Genomic DNA, 15620 nt, shown 5'->3' on the forward strand with positions numbered 1-15620 from the left:
GCATCTGTGGCTGGAGTGGAAGAGAACGACAGAACACTTTCAGGAGAGCCAAAAGTGAAGACTTTATTTGCTCTTGTGGTTTCCTACGCCAACCCAGAATACCCGTGGCTGGGTTCTTTGACAGAAGAGGCTGGATGTGCGTGGACTCTGGGAGAAAGTCTTTCCCTTGGGTTCAGGGGAGGAACAAAGTGGGTTGCTCTGTACTGGTGTATTGGCTTTTGCTGTGCTGTGGCAGACAGTCCTTTTCTATTTCAAATGTCTTCATAAAACCTTGTGGAACATCTTTAGATGGAGAGATCATGACCAAGTGGTTTTGGTTTGGTTTTGTCTGAAATGGGAAAATGGTAGTGATAAGAAAGCTTTACAGATCTGTCCCGAGAAGTAGGGTTTGCATTGACAAAGGACTGTGGGACTTGGGGGCTTTGCTATGCTCTGAGCTCTCGCCTCCAGCCATTTCTGTGAGCTGTAGATGTATCTACAAGAATATCTTCTTATAATTAACTAGAAAATAACTGTACTGCTGGAGGTAATTTTTGGCAGAGGTGTTCAGGGGGAAAATCAGGCTGAATCTAGATCTGCATTTAAAATGATGAGGAAGCTCGCCCATTATTCTTAGGAGTGCCACTATCTACAATGATTTTGGGCATCGACCCACAGTTTCCTATGTTCAAAGTCGGAAAATAGAGTATTGGATTTGTTTCAGTGTTCTGGGAATCGGCGCATGCGACCAACTCTGTCTCGCTGACGCAGGGGCTGTGGGCCACAGGGGCTGCTGCATGGGAGGAAAAGTTTACTCTGCATCTGCTCCCTAGACCAGCTAAACCTATGTTTTGGTCTGAATGCATCCTTATCTAAATATCACGTGTACATGAGCAGCCAAACGGAACAGAGCACCAAATATACGTGTCTGTGGGTATACACAAGTGTGTGTGTTTCTCCCTCCTTATGACTTTAGGAATACGTTTGGGGATGGCTTTGGCTCCTCAGTGGAAGAGAGCAGATACCCAGAGCCTTGTTGGTTGGCTCTGCAGTATAAGGAGAAAAACAGCAAGAGAACACTGAATTTATTCGAAGTTGACTTACACAAGTCTTCTCCAGCAATGAATGACACACAAAGCATTCTTGCTTTCCAAGATATTAGAACTTAAAAACAGTGCCACCTCTTTTTCCAGGAACCAACCCTTCCTCCAGCTCTGCACAACCCAACCCCAACAGCCTCTGGGCCAACCTTGTGTGGGGAGCTGGCAGAGCTCTCAGCCCTTTGCAGGAAACAGAATTTGGTTGCATCCTCAGAGAAAGGTGAAGGTGACTATGGGAGGCACCTGCGGTGCTGGTTTGGATCGTGGGGTACCTTGGAGTTTCGCTGGAGAAATTGGCTGCCAGTTCAGACTGAGTCACATTTAGGTGTAACTATTTGAATAATTTAGTCTTCGTAGAGGTTTTGCTTTATGATGAGTATGGAAAGCAGGTAGGGGAGGTTTGCTCTTTGTCAGATGTTGCTTCTGAGGGCACTGAGATAAGCGGGTCTGGCTTGGTGCGGCTGCACTGGTAGCTCAGCTGTGGGCTGAGCACGGTGGTCACCAGTGCCTTGGTTCATGGTCACAGCTGAAGACCTCTATCCAAACAAAAGGATTTGGGGTTGCAGGTAGCCCGTGAGATGCATTTGGGTGCCTCTGGTTACACCTTTCATCTTTCCGGTCTCTGTTCCTCATTGTGCCTTTAACTTGCCGTGCGACCTTGCAGAAGGTACATCACACATAGTGATTTCTCCTGAGTCCCTCACCACAGGTCTGACCTTCCTTGCTGCAAATGTGCCTTGCCTGTTTCCAACAGGAATTGCCTACACCAAGTTTGCATTCATAATTAAAAGTCCACAGCTGTTTAAAAATAAAAGGAAGGGGAGGAGGGATTGTAAAAGAAGATTTTTAAAAAAATAAAATAGGTGGAGTCCCTTGGTCAGCCTGTAATTTTTAACAGTGAGAGAGCTTTCTCGGTGCCAGGCAGTCACACTCATGAATAAAGCAACTGAGTGAGTCCACGCTAGCCAGGGAAAGAATGAATTTTTTAAGAAATCCTGTTAGCATATTTATGTATCGATTTATTGGTGCCATAAGCCTTCGGATCAAGGCATAAAACATCAGCGTTTTTGCTTTTTCAGTCTCCTCAGCTCTGTAAGGCTGGAGAAGGGGAGAAACAAAGGGAAGGATTTACTTCTATTTAAACTTGGATGAATTAGCATTATTACTGCATGCAACGCCTATAGTTAAAACATGTTCATACACGGCTAGCAGCATTGTAGCAAAATTAAACTGCTGCCAGTTTCCAGGATTCTACCAAGAGTCTTCTGGTATTTGAGTTGATCTTATACATTTGGACGCTTTCCTCCGAACGTCCTGCTCCTGGATTTACATAATCAAGAGTTATAGTTCCCTTCCCTCCCTTATTTGGGACTTTCTTGTCATTGGAAAGAAAAGCTAGAAAAATTTGAATCCTAAAAACAAGGGACTAATTATCTAGGTGTATGGATGTATTTTCCCTTTCATTTGTATTGTATCCTTTTTTTGAAGGATGATCTTCTCCTGCCCTGGACAGACTCTTGCGCACCTTCCACCATCATCAAAAAAGGGGTGCTTTGTCTGCCGGATGTGAAATATTCTGGATTTTGTTTTGATCCCGGTAGCAAACATCTCCGTGTTCTTCTCCTCTGAACAGCAAATGTTGGGCTGGATTCAAGTGTCTTCCCGTTTTGGGGCAGAGGGGTTGTCTTTTTTTTCAAATTGTCACTGATTTTAGTGTCACGAGACTCAAAAAAATTTCCGGTATTTTTGATCCTATGCCCACTTGGGAATCAGGAGTTATGGATAGATCTCTGGAGTAACTGAAGGATTTGGACAAGGTGGATTGTTATTACAGCAGTCAAGTGGACTGACCTTCATCCTGAAGGTAAAAAGGAAGAGGGGAATAATGCAGAAACCTTCCTTAAAGAGAGAGGATCTTCTCAGAAACATTAGTTTGAGTGTAAAAGTGCCAGAGTTCAGTCTGACCAAGCTTAAACCCAGGACTTGGTTGCCTTTGGCCGATGTTTGATGTGAAAGGGAGTGCAGAGGCCAGCGGGCTCTCTGTACGCTGTTCTTACAACTGCTGGCCGTCAAGACAACAGCTATGCCATCCCAAAGGGCCCCTGGGAAACACATCCTCTGCCATGAAAATTTTCCTGGTGTCCAAAACCCACTTGGGACAGGAGACCCAATTATATCCTGTTCTAGGAGGAGATCAGGAGATCCTTCAATCGCAAGATGTTAGCTAGACCTCATGTAAACCTTTGGGCTTGCTGAGATCTTGTCCATCCCATGGAAACCTCCAGCTAAGGAGTTTTCCTCCAAGCACACATAAGCAAATAAAAGTCACGAGAAGCAGTGACTCCAAATTTCCCTGCAGCTTGCTGCACTGGCACTCTTCCAATTTAATTCACTCCCTTTCCATCAAAGGGCACCTGAATGCCCTGAGCCCACCCATCCCAGGTGGAGGGATGCTCAAGTGGGATATTTGAGCCCCAACCCAGCCCTGCCTCGCTGTGGGTAGGACTTGTGCGAGTGGGATTTAGGCTGGCCGCTTGTTTCGTTACCCAACCCATTTGAGTTTTATCCTTCGCACAGATGAGCACGCCAGGCGGGAGCTCTGCCATGCCCCTCCTGCGGGCGGTACAACCCCTGGGCATCCATCAGAAATGCCCCTCTCTGCCAATTTAATCTTGCTCGGAAGGGTCAGTGGCCAGCACTCCCCCATCCCCGGCTGTCGTGTCCCTGCAGAGCTGAGCACCAGATGCTCTCTGCAAATGGCCTGTAACAGCTGAAAGTCAGTAACCAAAGTTATTGGACTGACTTAGTGCCAAGGTTGTATTTAAACTGGAACTAGGGTGGGGGAAAAAAAAGAAAAGAAATAATAAAACTTTTCTGCAGATTCCGGCATCTCGTATAAGGCAGTATGTTGGGTCAGGACTTGAGAAATGGGACTCCTGTCACCTGGCTGTGACCCATCCCGTTTTCACCTTTGGGGTAGCAATAGAGACCACCTCGGTGCAGGGCTCGGTGGTGTTTCTGTGCAAAAAAGGCTATAGAAGACTTAAAAGACAACAGCTTTTAAAACTTTTATTTGTTTCAGGTTTTTTCCTTCTTCTGTTTTCAGTTTATCCAAAGAGAGGTGGGGGGAACAAAGAAAGGAAAACAAGGAGAAAAAAAATAATATTTCTGAAAAGTAATAAGTTTTAATACCTCTTTGGTAGCTGAATAAATGGAATAGACTAAAAAATATCTCACAGCTCTACCGAGTGAGATGTCAAGTTATGACTTGCTCAGGGAAGTGAGGAAGACACTGTACTCCTTGGCTCTTTCCAGTAATTTATTGATGGGAGGCTGAGGTCCCTTCATTATCTCCTAGACCTCTGGGCTTAAATCTGAATGTTGCAATATTTTAATAAGTTTACACAAATCCCTCTAGTTCCCCTTTTGTGGTCATCTTTCTTTAAAATAGAACCTGAAATATGCTGAAATTATTCCATGTCCTGCTAGATTTTCAGTTTAAGATTATCTTTTTAAGGGGGGAAACCAGGTGCCTGATCTTCTAATCTGGCCTATGCTGCACCAGGTTGGATTTTGGGTTGGATTTTGGGTTGGATTTTCTCCAGGGTTTTCAGCACCGCAGGCTGAGACTTTCCACCATGGATTTTGCTTGCAAATACAGCGCAAATAGCAATGAGAATTTGTTAATTAGAGTAGGTAGAGCTCATGCTTGACCACAGCTCTGTATTCAGGGACTTCAGAGGTGAGTTGGAGTTGGACTTGAACCCATGAAGTTTGTATGAAGCCTGTGTAGCTCATTGCTCATCTCTTGAAAGCACTTTTTTCTTTCTTGAAGACCGACACTTTGGGATGTTATGGCAATGTGGACTGTGTAGCATCCCTGAGAAACAACTGCCTTAAATGTCATTTGAGTCTGTGACTCTTCTGAGAATAGAGTAGATCATCATTGATTCCACAGACTGAATTCAGAGTGGCTTTTCTGAGCAAATTTGGGTTTTCTGCCTTTATACCTTCTTGTGCAAGGTCTGTCCCTAACGAAGAGCTCAGCAGGAGTTATTTAGTGCTTAGGGAAAATGTGCTGGCTAAAGCAGGGGTCCATGTGCTCATTGTACATGTGTTTAATATTTTTGGGTTTGTTCTTTGTAGTTTCTGTGTTCACCTAATCCTAAGAATAGGAATGGGTAGAAATAAATCAACTATAAATAGCATTGCTAATTAGCAGAGGTAGCAAGGAGTGGATTGTGAAAAATCAGATGAAGGGTAAATAGAGTTCATCTCTTGAAGACAGCTGAGAGTTTTCCTCAATGCAAAAGCACTTATCTAAGAGAAAATTACACTTTAATTGCCCCAAATAAGTCAGGCTCTGCCATTGATTAGATTAAGGTGAGTAAACACTAGGTGTACTATACATTTTGATTAAAAATGTAGTAAAGAGCTAACGGTCTGTGGTGTTTCAGCTTTGGCTATATCTGTCAAATTAGATCCCTCCTTTATTGAACCTCACTCTGGAAACATTTCCAAAGGATTACGTGTTGGCCCATTAATTGCTTGTTTTTTCTCATTGATGGACAATGTGCTGAGCAAAGTGGTGGCAGAATTTTTTCCCTGAGAATCGGGGGCAATCGCCTCAGGTTTGCTGCTCCTTGCAAAGGTGGCTGAGAGAAGAAACTCCTGTAAGCAGCAGAATGGCTCCTTCTTCAAAAGCAAAGAGAATAATGGTGTTTTGATCAGAAACCAGGGATTGCAGTACAAGATATTTTTTGCTTAGGTTCATTGCAGCACAAAATTCACTTAATTCATTTAATTGTGGGTTCTGTTATTTTGGGCTTCCAGAACCAAAATCTCATCACTGATGCCAAATCGTGATCAAACAACCTTGGTAGAAAACTGCACAGGCTTTCCTTCCTTGGGGGCTGCTGCTTGGGTCTTTTTTCTGCAGGGGCTATCACAGTTTTCCCAGTAACTCTCCACTGGGAGAAGGGTGTTGGAGCAGGCAGGGCTTCGCTGACCATTTCGTGGGGATGGGTTGGAGCGGGGCTGGCTGCAGCCATTGCTGCTTCTGGTCTTGCAGAAGCAAAAAAGTCCAGCAACGCGAGAAAAGTCGTCTCAGGGCAGGCACAAGGGCTCTGTCTCCCCGCACGCCTCGGGAACGTGGGTCATGGCCAGGGCTGCAGAAAAGAAGATGAAAGATGATATAAAAGCATTTCTGGTCTCTGCAGCACGTTGCCAGCAGCAGTAGGCTGCTTTCAAGTCGATTGTTTCAAAACATATCTTTTAAATGAATTAATAATTAGACGCAGCTGCCATCTTGTTAACATAATGAAGTGATGGTGGAGTGAACGAAGCAGACAGAAGTGGGTGTTAATGCTGGCCTTCCTCTGGTCTTGGGCCAGGCACAAAAGGCTCAGTGGTGGGAACTATCTTGTGCTTTGCTGGAGTATGCTCCCTTCTCTTTGACTGTTGGGGGAGCTTAGACTTCCTGTGCCTCAGTTTCCCCCTTTGCAGCACGTTGCCTGTGGGAGTCCTGTGCTCTCACGTCCAAGGGACAGGAGCTGTTTGATGTGAGTGCCCTGGAGTGAGATGTGGGCACTGTTCAGGGGCTGCTTAAGGGAGTGGAACATCTCCCTGATGAGGAAAGGCTGAGGGAGCTGGGGCTCTTTAGCTTGGAGAAGAGGAGGCTGAGGGGTGACCTCATTCATGTTTATAAATATGGAAAGGGTGGGTGTCAGGAGGACGGAGCCAGGCTCTGCTCAGGGATGCCCAATGACAGGACAAGGGGCAACGGGTACAAGCTGAAGCATAGGAGGTTCCACAAAAATATTAGAAAAAGCATTTTCCCTGTGCGGGTGCCAGAGCCCTGGCCCAGGCTGCCCAGAGAGGGTGTGGAGTCTCCTGCTCTGGAGACTTTCAAACCTGCCTGGATGCATTCCTGTGTGATCTACTGTAGGTGATCCTGCTCTGGCAGGGGGTTGGACTGGATGATCCTCTGAGGTCCCTTCTGAGCCCAAACATTCTGTGATTCTGTGCTTGTGAAGAGCCCCGAGGCTGTCACTGTCCTGTGAGTTCCTCAGCTCCTGAGCAGTGAGGGAGCCCTCCCATAAGCTCTGACTCTATCTGACTGTAATTCTGGCGCCTCGTGAAAAGTATTTCATTTCTCTTTCTTCCGTCGGGTTAAACCTGTGGTTAGGATGAAGTAGCACTGACAGCCAGCCAGGCATTACACCAGTGAAACGCTTTAGCTGGAACATAAAAATCGATTTGATCTCTTGGCTCATCCTGCTTAATGAGCAAGCCTGGAGCTGGGCCACAGCCTAAACCCCCATGGCTCTGCTGGGGGGAGCTGCTGCCTCTGCTCTGCACAGTCAGGGGTGCCCCTGGGATGCTGGGGCTTTTCCTGGAGGAGGGGAGTTTTGTTTTCCTGGAAGCAAAGAGGTTTGATGAATTAAAACATCTCTCCATGGCAGAGATGGTGCCACAAACTGTGCTCGAGTTCAAGCACGCTTGTGAGCTCCGGGAAAGATGTTGCGTGTCCGTGGTGAAGGCTCTGCTTTCTTGGAAGAGGTTTTCTGTTGACCCTTTTGCCTGGTGTTTTGCCTTCTAGCTTGTCCTGGATCTGTGTGCGCGAGGCAGAGCAAACAGAGTGAGTCCTTGCCCTGCCCTGAGCACAAGGTAGCCTAGCAAACGCACAGAGGAGGCTGGTTAATTAGTTGTATTTTGACACATTTCATTTTTAAGGGCTTTGATCGTGGCATGGAATTGTGGATCTGTCGCCAATTTTGGGCTTCAGATGAATAAATAAATGTTAAACGATCATTTGGCAGTGATGAACCTGCGGCACTCTCTTTGCATGTCGATGTGGTTTCCCTTCTCCCATCTGTTCCTGTCCTCCAACTCTTCCTTGTGGGGTGGTTCTCCAGCCCCCCTTGCCTGATAGCAAGCCCCAGCCTCGCTGAACGGGATGTGCTTGCTCCGACCAGAGATGTGAGGGCTGCCACCTCGGTCAAGAAATGAGAAGTGAAGAACAGCCTCTAAAGAGACTCAGTCCTCATTACACTCCTTGTGGGAACTGAGGTTACTCAGCCTGGAGAAAAGCAGGCTATCGGGAGACCTTCTCGCTCTCTACAACTACCTGTAAAGAGGTTGTAGTGAGGTGGGGTAGGTCTCTTCTCCCAAGTTACAAATGATAGGACAAGAGGAACTGGCCTCAAGTTGTGGCAGAGGAAGTTTACACTGAATATTAGTTAAAACTTCTTCACTGTAGCCAAGTGCTGGAACAGACTGTCCTGGTGGAGTCACCATCCCTGGAGGTATTTAAAAACATGTACATGAGGTGCTCAGGGACGTGGTTTATTGGTGAACCTGGTGTTGCTGGGTTGACTCATGGACTTGAGGATCATAAAGGTCTTTTCCATCCGAAACAGTTCTACGATTGTAAATACAAAACCATGAGTTGCTCTGCTCAAGGCAGGAGAACATGGTGGGGCTGTGTCAGGCACATTCCCCATGGGTTGGAGAAGAATTGTCCTTTTTTTCCTCTAAACCCATCAGCAGAGATGTGGTGCAGGAGAATGGGGAAAGGAAAAATAGCTAAAAGCAGAGAAAGAGAGGAATGGAAAGACAAAACGGTGAACAGAGAAGTGGCACTACTGGAGTGGGAAGACAGGTGTTGCAAAAGGCATTGAAAAAATGTTCTGAGAGATTAGGCTGCACAGAGTTTTCCTTGTCTTTCTGCACTTTTTCCCCCAGCCTTTTTTCTCTTTGGATTCATTTCTCTGTCACACGCTGGTTTTGCCTTTAGCAGGGGTGTCTTGTGGTGAGGTTAGTTAGTCCTTGTTCCTGTCGGGTGAATCACTGATCAACTGACATAGATATTTCTGAAGATGTTTGCTATTTGGAGAAATGCTTGTCATGTGTTCGATCCAGACTATGTTCCTCAAGAAAGTGTTAGTGCAGATATGCACCATATTAAAAATATCTCAGAAGGTATTTATTTGCTTCAGTGCTATAAATGTTATTACCTGAAAGAATTGCTACGACATCAGCCACCCAGTTGCTTTTTTATTGGGTGGCTCCTAGTTATGCAGAGACGTTTTGAGGTGGCATCAAGTGCATGTCTGGCTGAAACCAAAAGCCAACCATTTAAAGCACTTCTTTCTGTGAACCCCTCTGCAATCAAAATTATGCTTGCAGATATGGTGGAGAATAGCGGCCAAAAAGCACCACAGATAGTAAAGAGACACTAACGTCAGTTAGAATTAATGCAATTTCTGCCAGCTGATGTTTGAGAACGCTTCTGTCAGCCTCTGCGGCTGGGCATGTAGGGTGAGCTCTGTGCTCGTGGTATTCTTTAGCCTCTGCAGGAGGAAGGAGGAGAATAATGTCTTCGGGTCTTTTCCTTTCTGTTTGCTTTCCTTTTCCCCTCCCTTACTCCCAACCTCAGATTCTCAGATTGCTGCATTCTTCACTCACAAGAGAAGAATCTGCATTTTTCTCTGCACTAGGGCTCAGTAAATGGCCATGTGGCATTTTACTTTTCAGCAGTTCCTTGAAGAGCTCCCTTGTGGCTGATGAATGCAGAAACTTTGTCATAAGCTAAACCACCCTTCCCTCCCTTTAATCTCGACTGCTGCTTACTCAGGGAGCCTCGCTCGGGTTTTGATGACAGAAGCCCAAAGATTAAGCTGAGTAAGCAGAAGCACGATCGCAATCGCTCTGAAGATGCCTCGTTTTCTTGGCGACTTCTTGTCTTCTCCCGCTCTGTGTGTGTGCACAGATTCTGGGCAGGGTGCCATGCTCTGCCTTAATTGCAGCACAGATTAACGAGAGGCTGCGGTTCCCTCTTGTTGTTGGGTGTCTCAGCTCCACTGTAAACACAGCACCGATGCTCAGCACATGGGGAGGTCAGATTGAGGGAGGAGGCTGGTGGAGAAAAGCCTGCGAGGAGGTAGGTCACTTCAAAGCGGGGTCAGCCTGGAGTGGTGGGATGAGTCTTCTTGCTCGGAGCTGACGTCGTGATGTGGACGGTGGGACAATCAGCTCGGTTCTTCAGTTCTTTTGCTGCTGTTTCAGCTGGGGAACTGTATTGGGTTGGTCTGGGTACCTGACTGCCAGCCAGGGTCAAACCACAACAGGAACGTAAGCGAACCAAGCGACACATCAGTGGTGGGCAGCCCGATGGGAATCTGAGGGGAGTCTCCCCTACCCTCCGCCCCTCAGTTTCGGTGTGGTATTTAGTTTCTGAAGTGAATTAATATTTTTCTCTCTCCCTTTTTCTTCATTTCCAGACAAATGATGCTGCAGGAAATACCTGGAACTGGCTTTACTTCATCCCTCTCATCATTATTGGCTCTTTCTTCATGCTCAACTTGGTGCTGGGCGTCTTGTCAGGGTAAGACACTAAGGCTTGTCTGTCTCCACCTGGTTATGAAAAGGAGAAGACGTGCTGATTTTGGTACTCTGGGATGATGTAGCTGGAGAAGATTGACATGATACATCACGCTGTACGTTGTATCCCTTCACACATTTCCTACCCTGTCCTTTCCTTGCAGTGGGGTGTTTCTATAAAACCGTAGAGCAATAGAATGGGGGAAAAAACATTAATTGAGATGATTCTCAGTCCAGACCTGAGAATTAAGTGAGCTCCCTATAATTGTTCTGGCTTGGGCCTGTACAGCCAACACTTAGTTCTGTGCCATGTAGAAAACCCGTGAGGAACCCACTGATGCCAGAATAAACACTTCAGCGCTGGGGCTGGGCATCGAGGTGTTCGTAGTGTGTTTGTGGGGTAACTGTGCAGCCTGGAGAAAGGGAAAGCTCAGACAAAAATAGTAGTTAAAAGATGTCAGAGTTTTGCTTAGTTGTTTGGGCTTTTTTGTTTTTTTTTTTTGATGTTGATGTGTTGATTTGGGGTTGGGTTTTTGTTTTATTATTATATCTCTAGTTGCTTAACCCAATGCCAATGTAAGCCAATGGGGACACATGGGTCTCTTGATGTTCGAACCGCGGGGATCAGCCAAGGATTTGGTGTTTTATTGCCTATGAGGTTTGGGTCTGGGCCATTGCAGAGATCTAACTGCCAGGTTTGAAGCCTAACTGAAGCGTCCACAGCGTCTGTGGAAATCTGATCTGGAATTAACAACCTGACTCCTCTTAATGGTTTGGCATCTCGTTTTGCACAGTTTCTTATTAGCCCATCCAGGGGATCTAGACTGTATAAATCTATAAAGATGTGGATTTATTTCTGTTTTTTGGCAGCATGTGAAGAGAGAAAAGAGTTAATGCTGCCGAGTGGTAAAAGCCCTTCAGCGCTGCACCTTTTCTTTCTCCCTACGTTACTAGAGAAGGAAAAATGTTTTCCAAAGAACAGACTCATGCTCAATTTTATTATTTTATGAAGAGTCCTATTCTCAAAGCATCTGCTGGAGCAGGGAGGCAGCGGAGCTGTTTCATCTGAGGACTGGGAGACGTGCTGCCGTGGGAGTGGGTCCTGGGGCAGGCTGTGTCCTGCGCTTCTGCTGTTCCTTCGGTAACGGTCCTGATCGATAACTGATCAAAGCCCTTCCATAAAGTCCTGTTGTGCCACAGGCTTTGCAACGGAGCTTCGTGACCGTGCTTGCCTGATGTATGATTTAAGCGAAGGCCAGAGCCAGGGCTGAGCGTGGTTCATGAGGTGGTTCATCTTCCTCGCTCCGCAGCAGGGTCAGCCCACGACGGCTGAAATGATCCTGGTGATTTCATACAAACCTTGGGAGCCTGCAGGCTCCTGTTCTTTTGTGCTGGATTCAAAGGTGTCTGTTGACGAAAATCTGGAGACCTCTGTCTGGCTCTCCTGAAAGCCTCTCGTTGCTTGGGGCAAAATATGAATATTATGTAAAAGTGTATCTTCTATGAAAAATGCAGCCCTGTGAATCAGGCTTCCCTTTGTTAGCGGTAAGGCTGATAATATCTTCTTCACAAAGGGAAGCTTTAAAATTGAATTTTGCATAGTGATTTGACATGCTTGGCTGGAATAATTCCTGGGAAGAGTCTGAAAAGAATAAATATCATAACAGAGGTCCTGACCACACTGCTCAGCAAGTTGCTGGGGGCTTGCAGCTGTTGAGCAGTGAAGGCAGCTGGCTATATCCGAATGGGCTAGAGATGAGAAAACATCAGAAATATGAAAAGACCCTCTGTAGGAAAAAAACCTCAAAAAAATCTCTGGTGGAGGATATTCTTTGCATGGGTTTCTGCATGGAGAAAGAGTCATTGGTAAATGCGTGTTGGCTTGCCTAAGGTACAGTTTCCTTCAAGGACATCGTGCCATGTCCCAGTGTAGGCTTGTGGCTCCTGCAAGGAAGACTCTTGGCAATATCCCACATTCCTGTTTCAATGAAAGAACAAAAAATGTTGGTTTAGGGCTAGAGGTTCCACAAATAGCCCATGAACAAGGTTAACTCTGCAGTCACTCACCTGCCTCTTACTTCCATGATCTGTGCACCTCATAGCCTTTATCCTTGCTGTATCTGAGGGGATGCAGTGCCCCGTTCTCCTTCCCCACATGTTAGAGAGGGGTGGAAAGCAGGGATGTAGTGCCCTGGAGAAACAACTGCAAAACTGAGCTTAGGTCACTGGCTTCCTAGGCTTGCATGTGTTCTTCAGTGCTGTCCCTTTTCACAGAAAGAGCATTGATCAGGTTGTATTTTACTTTCCAACACTTTGTCATACACATCATCGCATTAAAGGGTTAAGCTTCAGCCTGCCACTGTCCACACCTTGGAAAGCCCCAGAAAAAGCTTTTACCTGAATAGTTTTCCTTGTTGTTAGTTTTAGGCTATTTCCTCTCACGTATTTGTTTTCCTCAGTGGGCAATAAGGAAGCTACAAATTTCTGAAGCAGGTATGCAGACGCTGTCAGAGGTTATGGCAATATAAATAATCTGAAATGACGACAAGTTATTGAGCTTCCTACTGACACTAGATTATACAGAGTTTTGCCATAACTCTTAGTGGAATGTTCTGCCGTTCTGTAGCTGTTTGTGAACCCATGTGATCACTGGGCAGATACCTAATATGAGCGGGCTTAGCTCTTGGATTTATCTGTCTGAGTGGTGTAGGTAGATTGACCCGGTTAGGATCCTGAGTGTCACCTGCTAGCAAAATGTGGAAGCATTTGCATTGCAAATGCTGCAGAAGAGATGATACCTGTTTTAAAATGAAGAGCAAACAACCTTTCCCCTCTGCTGATTCTTCTGGAATTATAATAAAAGCAAAGGCAGGTAAGTGACAGGGAGATGTGAAACACTGAAAATGTTGGTAAAAATTCAGTGTAAAAATAACCCACAATCTTGGGCCACAACTGCTATGACAGAAACCTCTGAGTACTTGGCTAAAGACATAATTAAAAGCACGTTGACTCCGTAATTTAGATTAAATGAGAGACTGCCTGCTGTACAGCGTGTCCTCCTCATGCATGCTGATCAAAGCACTGTCAGTGCTCTTGTAACCCGTTAATATTTAAATACCCTCCCCAAATGACATGCTCTGCCTTCTGTTCCCTTCCCCTCTCTGAGGGAAGCGCTGGGGACCAGGCTGCCAGGAAAGCTCTGCTCTGCTCGCGCCACCGACCATCCAGATTTCCCCAGTGCCCCTAAGGCATGGAGTTATTGCAAACGTCTTTCTGACAGCATAGGAGGGATGTTGGGCTCTCCTTTACAAAAGGTGCATGCTGCAGTGGATGCTGTGCCATACCTGCTCACCGTGGTGCTAAAGGCGGGTTTCTGACTGGGGAAACTGGTAGCAGGTCCCCTTTGCCTGGTTGCATATCACAAGCAAGGATGGGCTATGCTGATCTTCAGCTGTGAGTATGGTAGGGTGTAGAGTTTTCCTGGAGCGCTGCAGCGGCCATAGGTACACAAATGAACTGCAGTTGAAACAGATCCTAACGTCCAGGATCTGCCTGAGCTTGTTTACAGAAGCTTTGGGGCTCTCCAGCAGGAGCACAGCATCCCTTTCGCTGTGGAGCAGTGGTAATGAGAGTTTGTGCCCTTCATCAGGGATTTTCCTCTCTACTCCTCACTGTATATTGCCCCTGCTTTCTATTTTCCCCCTCTCTGGTGCTTCATCCCTCCTGATAAAACTCAACAGCCCTGTAGAAACTAAGAGAACAGAAAAACAGATTATTTTCTTCTGAAGGAGCTTCCATTGAGTGCTCGAGCCCATTCAAGAGAAGATCAGGGCTGTTATAGGCCAGGAGATCCAGAGGAGAGATTTCTCTCCCTTCGATAACATTGAGACATTTGGTAGGGTCATTTGCTTCTGCACGTGAACTGTAGAGGTCTGGCCACTTGAGCAAGATAGGCAAACACAGGGTATGTTCTTCCCATCCGTGTGCTGGGGTGACTGCCCAAGCCTGATACAGACACAAAAAAAAGGGAAGAGAGAAATATAAAATAAAAATAATAACAATAAAAGATTAGACCTCTGGCTGAAGTTCTGATAAACCATCCATCCACCGAAAGGATGAAGCAGGTTTTGTTCATACTAGAGAGCTGCCCTTGACTTTATTTCCCTGTCTAACCGTGAGAAGCTGTTCTAGCCATGCTAACCTTGTTCCAGAAAGCTAGGGCACCTTGGTTCCCAGAAATTGGAGTAGCATTTTGTGAGTTTTCCAGTGCAGAGTGGATCAGCAATAGTGAAAACGTTGAGAAATTTGTATCCATAATACACTTCTCTTGAAACACCTTGTTGTGTTGACTGTGGTGGGTGGTTATTTTTGCTTACTAGATTATTTGTAAACTCTTAGTGACTTAGGTAGCAATAAAGGCGTCCATCATATGGAATACCACTTTTCTATAGCAAAAGAGATTGACTGCCTCTGGTGACACCATGGGAATGTTCTGGCTTCGAGTCCTGTCAAGAAGGGTTGACCCCACGTGCCTTACACTTTTTGCTAAACACGAGGTTGTTTGTTGCTTGGAACATCATGGGGTTTGGCTTTGATTCTGACCAGAAAATGCCCTGTGATGATCCTGATAAATATTTTATTAAACTCTGCACGTGGTTCTGCAGGAGGAGGAAAAAAAATACCCCCTAGCTGATATTGGAGAAGTCCTAGCCAACATTCGTTCTTTTCCTGACTTTGTACTGTTTTCTTCGGAGCAGGGTGCAGCCCTCTGCTGTTCTGCTCGGGCACCCGTCTCCATACCCACCTCAGCTTCTTGGTGTTCCCTCTCTTGGCAGTGACTTCTGACACTGTTTTTCTGCTCCTGGTGCTGTTCCTCCTCTCAGCCCAGCTAGCAGCTTGCTTCCGTGGGCTGGTGGGATTATGGAGTTTTCTACTGCTTGGGTGTTGATTTGGATATTAATTTTGCCTGGTAATGAGCTAGATGATTCTGTACAATACATTTGTGACTGTTTTGATGCTTTGGATTACACCACGCAAAGAGGATAAACGTTATCATGGGATGCTGTGAGGAAGATGATTTAGCTTATTTCAAGGCTAAGTGCTTTTTGGCACCGTTTCCCGCAGTGGTGGGAAGTGCTGAGGGTGGCGAGACAGCAG

The 15620-nt window shown here is 46.0% G+C and overlaps 1 protein-coding gene across 1 annotated transcript in view; it reads left to right on the forward strand.

Annotated features, from left to right (window-relative positions):
• The window catches only part of LOC104270477 (voltage-dependent N-type calcium channel subunit alpha-1B-like), a gene marked incomplete at both ends in the record, with an annotated part of 115550 nt that overhangs the window by 15202 nt on the left and 84728 nt on the right, over positions 1-15620 (forward strand). The window contains one exon of the mRNA XM_009864860.1: positions 10364-10467. Within this exon, the coding sequence (XP_009863162.1) occupies positions 10364-10467 (104 nt within the window). The remainder of the gene's footprint in view (positions 1-10363; positions 10468-15620) is intronic.

Source organism: Apaloderma vittatum, unplaced genomic scaffold (genome assembly GCF_000703405.1).
Source record: "Apaloderma vittatum isolate BGI_N311 unplaced genomic scaffold, ASM70340v1 scaffold2802, whole genome shotgun sequence".
Classification (NCBI taxonomy): Eukaryota; Metazoa; Chordata; class Aves; order Trogoniformes; family Trogonidae; genus Apaloderma; species Apaloderma vittatum.